General features: G+C 35.2%; 1 protein-coding gene across 1 annotated transcript; it reads left to right on the top strand.

The window, feature by feature from the left end:
* Positions 1-323: 323 nt before the first annotated feature.
* On the top strand, positions 324-7,831 carry LOC132036088 (pescadillo homolog). Its single transcript, XM_059426322.1, has 13 exons — positions 324-494; positions 589-674; positions 2,078-2,326; positions 2,420-2,545; positions 2,632-2,716; positions 2,797-2,907; positions 3,426-3,519; positions 3,592-3,872; positions 4,678-4,785; positions 6,097-6,218; positions 6,321-6,540; positions 6,829-7,047; positions 7,545-7,831. Exons 1-13 carry the CDS (start codon positions 471-473, stop codon positions 7,620-7,622), a joined length of 1,803 nt encoding a protein of 600 aa, XP_059282305.1. The 5' UTR covers positions 324-470; the 3' UTR covers positions 7,623-7,831.
* Positions 7,832-8,272: the final 441 nt, after the last annotated feature.

Genomic DNA, 8,272 nt, shown 5'->3' with positions numbered 1-8,272 from the left:
CTTGTCATTTTTAAACAAAATGAAAAGCTATATCATTATTAATGTTAATCACTCTTAAAAAAAAAGCACGTGTCGTGTAATTGTCCGTTTGGTTATGAATATATATATATTTTTTTTAAGAGCTGGATTTCAGAAATCACGTTTGACCATAAAATTTCAGAAATTTTAAAAAACACCAAAAAGTCATTTTTTTCAGTCCAAATCACTCATTAAAATTCAAAACAAAACTTCAATTTGTATTCTTTTCCAAACACCACTCCAATTTTCAAACACCAATTTTCGCTATAAAAAACAAAAAATACTTTTTTCAAATAGTCACAATTTTCATGGCCAAACAGGCCCTAAAAATCTCCAAATTGTATTAAACCCCAATTCTACAGCAACCCTAAAAAAAAAAACCTCTCTTTGCCGCCGAGCTAAACGGCCACTCCCAATTATACTCAGTTTACCGGCAAGTTAATTTCACAGCTATGCCGAAGCATTATAGACCTGCTGTAAGTTTCTATAATCTTCTTTTTTTGCTAAATTAGTTAAGTTTTCGCCTTTTTTTTTTCTTCTTCAATTTGGATATAATTTTGTTTTTTGCAGGGGAAGAAAAAAGAAGGAAATGCAGCAAGATATATTACAAGATCACAAGCTGTGAAATACCTTCAAGTTAGTTTATCACTCTTCAGGTCTATTTCCCTTTTCTCTCTCTATTTTATTTATACCTTTTTGATGTCTATTAACAAGCAATGTGAAGAATAAGTTGTTGTGGTTCGGTTTTAGAATGGTCTTGTATTTAAAAAATGTGATTTTTTATGCTGTATTTGCTCATTTTTGGTTGTATAATGGGGAAAATGATTTTTTTGGGTTATATATAAGCTGTTGAATCAATCCCCTTGACATAAGAAAAGATTCTCGTGAAGTGGCAAAGGGTTCAAAAATTGCTACTTTTGAATTTCCACTGGTTGTGTTTTTCTTTTTGAGGTATAAGCTTTTTGGTGTCTTTATCAGTTTGCAGTTAATGTCAAAAAGTTTCAGACTTTAATTTGCATGGAAGGGATTTAGCTTAATCCCTTTTTGTGGCAGTAACTTATCATGTGTAATAAGCAATGACAAGTATAAGTTGTGGTGGTTCGGTCTTAGAATGCTCTTGTATTAAAAAAATATGGTCCTTCTGTTTGGTGTATTTGGTGATTTTGAGCTATATTGGTTGTATTCGTGGTGGAGCTAGGTTGAAAAAAGGGGATTCAAATTATACTGTTCAAATAGGGAAAAGTGATTTTTTTGGGGTTATGTATAAGTTGTTGAATCCTCTTGATATACGAAAAAAGTTCTAGTGAAGTGGCAAAGGGGTTCTAAAATTGTTAATTTTGAATCCCCTCGTACAAATTCCTGGCTCCGCTACTGGTTTTATTTTTCCTTTTGAAGTACTCTCTCCGGTTCAAAATAATTGTCCGCTTAGCCTTTAGCACACCCCTTAAGAAAATACTGACTCCGTGAAAAAAAATAGGTATTTTGACTAAACTACCCTTAATTAATTTTTTCATATTACTATTAACTTGATACATTGGGATCTGGTCACTTAGCACTTAATTAGGACAAATCTGGAAAAATAAAGTTAATTCCTTCTTGATTATGTAAGTGGATACTTATTTTGAACGAAAATAAAAAGGCTAAGTGGACACTTAGAGCCTGTTTGGATGGGCTTAAAAAAAAAGCAGCTTATAAGCTGCTTTAGATAAGCTAAGCCAAACGAGCCCAATTATTTTTTTAGGCTTATTTTAAGCACAAAATGACTTTAAGCTGGCCATCCAAACACTCAAAAAAGCTGAAAACAGCTTATAAGCAACTTATAAGCCAATCCAAACGGGCTCTTATTATGAACCGGAGGGAGTATTAGCTTTTTGGCGTCTTTATTAGTATGCAGTTAATGTGAAAGTGTTTCAGACTTTAATTTGCATAGGAAAGGATTTAGGGACGATTCAAGAAACAATGCCTAAATCTTGAACTATTTGGAGTCGGTTGTCTGTTTTACTAGGGCCTTCCTTAGAGGAGATCATTTACGACCTTGTATTGTTCTCTGTGGATACAGGAAGCTATGTATCTTGAAAGGTATTTTCCCCCGTGAACCCAAGAAGAAGGTTAAGGGAAACCACCATACCTACTATCACACCAAAGATATTTTGTTCCTTAAACATGAGCCGTTACTTGAGAAGTTCAGAGAAATGCGAGCATATGAGAAGAAGATTAAGAAAGCAGTCTCAAAGAAAAACCGGGATCTTGCTGAACGCCTGCTAACTCGCAAGCCCAGTTATACCCTTGACATGCTTATTCGAGAGAGGTTAGTTTATCCGATCAAAGCCATCATTGTTTTTCAAGTGAGCTAGCAGCATGCCTGGTACTTAACTACTATTGTTTATCATGATTGTTCTAGGTACCCTAAATTCATTGATGCACTTAGAGATTTGGATGACTGCCTTAGTATGGTACACTTGTTTGCTGCATTGCCTGCTGTCGAGAGAGAGAAGATACCGGTAAAGCGTGTCCATAACTGCCGAAGGTGAAAGCATTTTTTCAGGTCTAGTTGGTAGTGTTATTTGTTTACCTGTACACATACTTATCAAACTTTCTCTTATCATGGGTTAGGTTGGGTCATGAATGGCAGGCCTACATTTCTCGCACTCACAGACTAAGGAAGACATTTATATCAGTGAAAGGAATATATTACCAGGTATTATGACTTGGTAGCCGTTTAATCCCACAAACATGGTGATATTTTTCTTAGCTTGATTTACTAGTCACTCTCTGCAGGCAGAAATAGATGGGCAGAAAATCACTTGGTTAACTCCACATGCGTTGCAACAAGTACTTCCTGATGATGTTGACTACAACATCATGCTGACTTTCTTGGAATTTTATGAGGCAAGTAACATTTGTATATATCATTATTTTGAATTGGTATTTGTGGTATTTGTGGCTTGTAAGAGGAATTCAACTTAAACCCTTTATAGTAGAAGTCTTGATCATTTCCTTGAGTCTGCTACTTTTGCTGGAGAGTTAAGCAGAATAGGAGTTCGTATTGGTGAGCCATCTTATTAACTGCATATCTGTCCAAAGGCGAACTTGGCTAGTATGTTTAGATTGAAATAGAAAATTAACCTCTGTGTGTTCATCATGCCATGATCTCTTGCAATTGTGCGCAAACATTAGTTAGTTAAAGTGGTGTCTAGATTGTAAGTGCTTTTATCAAGGATTTACATTGGCAAAGTTGTTGTATGCCTCTCCCTTGAATTTGGAAGGGAGAGAATTTTTCTTGCTTCTATCCAAGTCTTTCATAGATTTACGTTGGTAGAGTTATATGCATATGTGTATTTTCTTGTTTCTGAGTTGATTTCTCTAATATATTATTACCTTGTTATTGGTAAATTTTTTGAATGCAGACACTCCTAGCTTTTGTTAATTTCAAGCTTTACCATTCAATAAATGTGAAGTATCCTCCCATTCTTGATCCTCGGCTTGAAGCTTTAGCTGCTGGTAAGATTTCATCTTTTCCTTTTCACTTCACTTTTTATCAGATGTTAACAAGATTTATCACATTTTTTGCAGATCTTTATGCATTATCCAGGTACTTCGATAACAGAGCCTCCCTGCCAGAGTCAAAAGCTACTAGCTTGTCTGAATCTGACGCGAGTAAGGACCTGGGAGAGGGGCCAAACTATGAGGAATCTGAACTTAGACTGGCTCAACTTCAACAACAGCTTACTTCCAATGAACCAGGTGCATTAATGCACCTTGTTCAAAATGCTGCGGATACTGATGAAGATGATTCCGAAACCAGGGAATGCAAAACACTTTTCAAGGATATCAAGTTCTTCTTGAGTCGTGAGGTGGGAGATGTTTCTTTTAAAGTGGAAGAATATATATTTAAAATGGCGGTTTTTGTAATATGAAGAAACTTATATTTTCTTTTTGATAAAATATATATGAAGAATTTTATATTGACAAAAAATGATTTTTTTTCCCTTTGCATCCATCTTTTTCTGCTATCTTCTTTCATTTCCAACTGTAGTAGGAAAAAGGGAGTGTGGTGGTTTGTCATTCTGTGATAGTGTGATAGTGTAAGAGCACTTTAGGAAGGGAAGTTCAAATTGTTACCTGGGTGAGATTCATTAGATTCATAACAGAAAATTGCATTTAATCCCAGAAGAAGATGATCAGTTAATTGCATCAACAAGGAAATTCAAAATGTTTTATTTGTTTGTGACATCATTTTTGAATTGGTTTTGGCATTTTCATTTCTAGTATAGCGCTATAGTTGATTTGGAGGCTTGGCTGTGCGGGGAGTAGAATTTGAGGGATCCATGTAGCGATATCGAGAAATTAATCTGGTTGCTATGCCTGCTATTATTGATTTTTTTCATTTCTTGTTTAGGGTTAAATTACCTGTTATGCATATTCATATTCATTTCATTTATTCTTCGAAGTTTTGACATTTCATTTTCACGGAAGAATGACCTGAATATGTAGCTTCTTATGTGTCCCTTTTTTGCCCATTTTCTTTCACTTATGATGCCGTTTTTAACTCACGGTTATTACTAAAGTAATATTGTTGTGACCATGGTGCCGCTGTGCATCCTTTACTTTTTTGTTCCTCTTCTCATTTATTATGTTGGTTTTGTCTCTCATGCTTAGGTTCCCAGAGAGTCATTGTTGTTTGTTATCCCTGCTTTTGGTGGTGTCGTTTCTTGGGATGGAGAAGGGGCACCATTTAAAGAGACTGACCAGAGTATTACTCATCAGGTAAGGTTTTACAAAAATGAAATTTTGTAGAAATAAACTAAGTGCGGAAACAGTTCTAGAAATCTTACTTTAACATGTATCTTATGAAACTGTACACATGATACATCTTGTTGATACTTCTCCTCGTGTTATCCGCTATGATAACGTTTTTTTATGTTTTGATTTCAACATGACTTATTAAATAATGTATTTTACTCATTAGCTCAAAACCATCCTTTAATGTTTTCACATGTAGAAAAATAACTTCACATCTTACTGGTTTCTGCCTTCTCTTCCTCGTATTGTAAAATTTACTTGTAAAAAAGGAGTTGTTACCATTTGATAGCAACAATAATTTGGCATTGCACTTCTAAAGTGGGTGTGGTGGCTCTGCTTCACATTTGGAAGAGGAAAGCATTGACTTAAAAAAATTTAGTAAGTTGCGTTTTATGGTCATGCCAATGAGTCCAAACCTGAGATGATGTGTGTGTATATTATATCTATATAAGATGCTTCTATCCTCTGCTCGCAAAGCCTCGATTCTCTCTCCCCTTCACTTATTAAGTGGAAAATAGTCGTGACATTTAATTTACTAGTGCCAAAATGGAGTGTGTGCCATTCGATTGACATTGAAGAAGTGTACAGTTATCTTTTAACCTCTTCGGTTTACGATAAAGCCTAATATACCTAGTGTATACTCATGTAACCATATTGAGGTATATCTGGGAGTCTAAATACAGTTTCTAAGAAATAGTCGTTTTTTAGATTATTAGTTAGTAGAGTTTATTGTGCACTTAATATCGAGATGTAGTGAATAAATTTTTTTATGAGATTTTAATGGTAAATTGGAACTTCTATTTCACCTTGTTGCTGTCTTTTGTTTTACGTGAGAAAGTTAATCCCAGCATGTGTCAAGCTTAGTTGTGCAGGAAGAATATTATAGCTGTTGGTATGTTACATGAAGCTGCGACATTTTCGTGCTGCTTTTCTCTTGTATATTATGCAGCATTTATTATAACAAAATTGATAGGTATTATTACCATATGATGTGAAAAAAAGCTGGTTATAGACTTATAGACCATTTTATTATTTTTCACAGTTTGAATAAAATGTTAATAGGTTAGTGTTTTAGGATGTTCCTGACCAAAAGTTTGGTTAGGATGTTCAGTCTCTTAATGCTAGGGGAAGACATCCAATGTCTAGCGTTGATAATGGAAGTCTTGTGCTTAGGGCAAGTGTTCTCTGCATATATTGAAGCATTCTTTTAGTTTTACATTCTTTATGAAATATTTGGTACTTGCATGTGGTTCATATCATCATATGCTTGTGCAGATTGTTGACCGGCCAACTCAGGGCCACAAATTCCTTTCCCGAGAATATGTCCAGCCACAGTGGATTTATGATTGTGTTAATGCACGCATCCTTTTACCAGTTGAGGAATATATTGTGGGAAGGTAAATAAGATAATGTGGTCTGCCTTAGGTTTCTATTACTATTTATTTGATAACAATAAAAGTCAACTAAACAGTGTAATGAATGCTTAACATTGTCAACAGGATTCCTCCGCCACACTTATCACCTTTTGTTGATAATGAGGCCGAAGGCTATGTTCCTGAATATGCAGAGACGATCAAGCGTCTACAGGCAGCTGCAAGAAAAGAAGTGCTTCCAATGCCAGGGGTTGGCAAAGAGGATTTGGACGACCCTCAAAATTTACTTGTGGAAGGTGTCATCGACCGTGCTGAAGCTATTGAAGCTGCCGAGAAAAAGCGCAAGGTACAGTTTTGATGAGGGATTCGATGGAATTTATATATGGTTTGATTTACCTTTAAAAGAAGAAAAAAAGTTTCACTGGCAGTGTATTGAAAAATTCTGGAGTTGCATTTGCTCGAAATCCTGACTAATTTTTATGATGTCTCTCCTAGAAGAGCAGTGGCATTTTGCACTTGCCTAGTAATGTTTTAATACTAGATACCTCTATATCGAATCGCTTTCCAGCTGATTTTTGATTTGTACTTTAGTGGTACACATTTTTTCCAGCCTAACAGAATTTGGATGGTGCAGATGTCAGTTCTTCAGAAGCAGTATCATGACGAACTGAAAAAAGAACTTCGAAGTACCCAAATTTCTGCTGCTTCAGATGGGAATAAGGAGAGTGTTTCTGAGCACGTTGATACTGGAGAAGATTCTCTTCCAGATTTAAGTCAAATTTCCAAGGATGCAGATAGCATGTCCAACGTTCTCATGCCACGTAAAAAGCAGAAGTTACTAAAAGCTATGAAGGTAATGTCTGATTCTCTCATAGTTCCACGCAATGTTATATTTGTACTTTAGCATGGTTGATCTGTTTAGGTATAGCTACTGCTTTGGTTTTCTTAAAACAGTTAACTAAAGAAGCAATGCCATTGAAAATGGTAGTTTATGCCTCATATATAACAGAAATGCCTTAGGTAAAGTGGTAACGGTTATTGGAGTTGCTAAAAACTATACAACGTTACCTTGCATCACCTTGGAACTTGTTCTTTGTACATGTTATATAGCCACATCTTGGAACTTACTGCCGTATACTTTAGTGTGTCTTCCCAACTACTTATTCCAGAAGCACTTATAATAGAAGCAAACACCGTTCCTTGCGAACTCCCCTTTTTAACTTGCAGCATTTTTATTCATCATCTTTTGTTTCTCGTGAGGCTGATGAGACAGGGAGACATATCTTACTGTTCATTTTGTACATTATCAAGTTTGCTTTGTCTTGATTCATGTATACAACTGTCTTGCAGATCGGCCAAGAGAGGAAACAAGCTAGTGTTGATCGTTTGAAAGAGAGGAAGAGAAAAATTGATGAAGGAAAGAAATAAGAGAAATAAGCAAAGCAACGAGTGCCGTGATCTGAAATTGTTCACTGTGTTGTGCTGTTTATCGTTTTTTTCCTTTCGGATTGTTAGTTCTATTATACTTATTGTACATTACTGCCAATTGGCTAAAATTTTGCTATTGTAGGTGTGTTATGTTTAGTGTTGTATGTCTTAATTGAATACCGGCTTAATACATACACCTTTTTCCTGGACATGCGAAAAAATATTCCCCTTTAGATGTCCTAATTTTACAGGTGACTGTTGACGCACATCTTTTTTGTTAAAAAAAAATTTTTTTTTAGGCATGAAATCAAGGGTGACCAAAAATATGTTATCTAACTGATTCTTGGTTTAACATAGGGTTTACTCTTTATTTTTACGTCTCTTTTCTCTACCCCCAACCCCCCAACTCATTCTTCTATTTTTAGGCTTCTTTGAGTTTGGTTGTATGAACCCGGGACAGTAGACATAAATAATATTTCTTCCGTTTCAATTTATGTGAACTAATTTAATTGGACATGGAGTTTAAGAAAGAAGAGTAGATTTTTAAACTTGTGGTGTTAAGAGTCATATATAGTTTGTGTGTCTATAAATTATTGCATAAAGTTAAATTATTTTTAAATACAGGAAGAATTTATTCTTTTTGACACAGA

This window comes from Lycium ferocissimum, chromosome 11 (assembly GCF_029784015.1).
Source record: "Lycium ferocissimum isolate CSIRO_LF1 chromosome 11, AGI_CSIRO_Lferr_CH_V1, whole genome shotgun sequence".
NCBI lineage: Eukaryota > Viridiplantae > Streptophyta > Magnoliopsida > Solanales > Solanaceae > Lycium > Lycium ferocissimum.
This window is presented reverse-complemented; position numbering and strand designations above follow the sequence as displayed.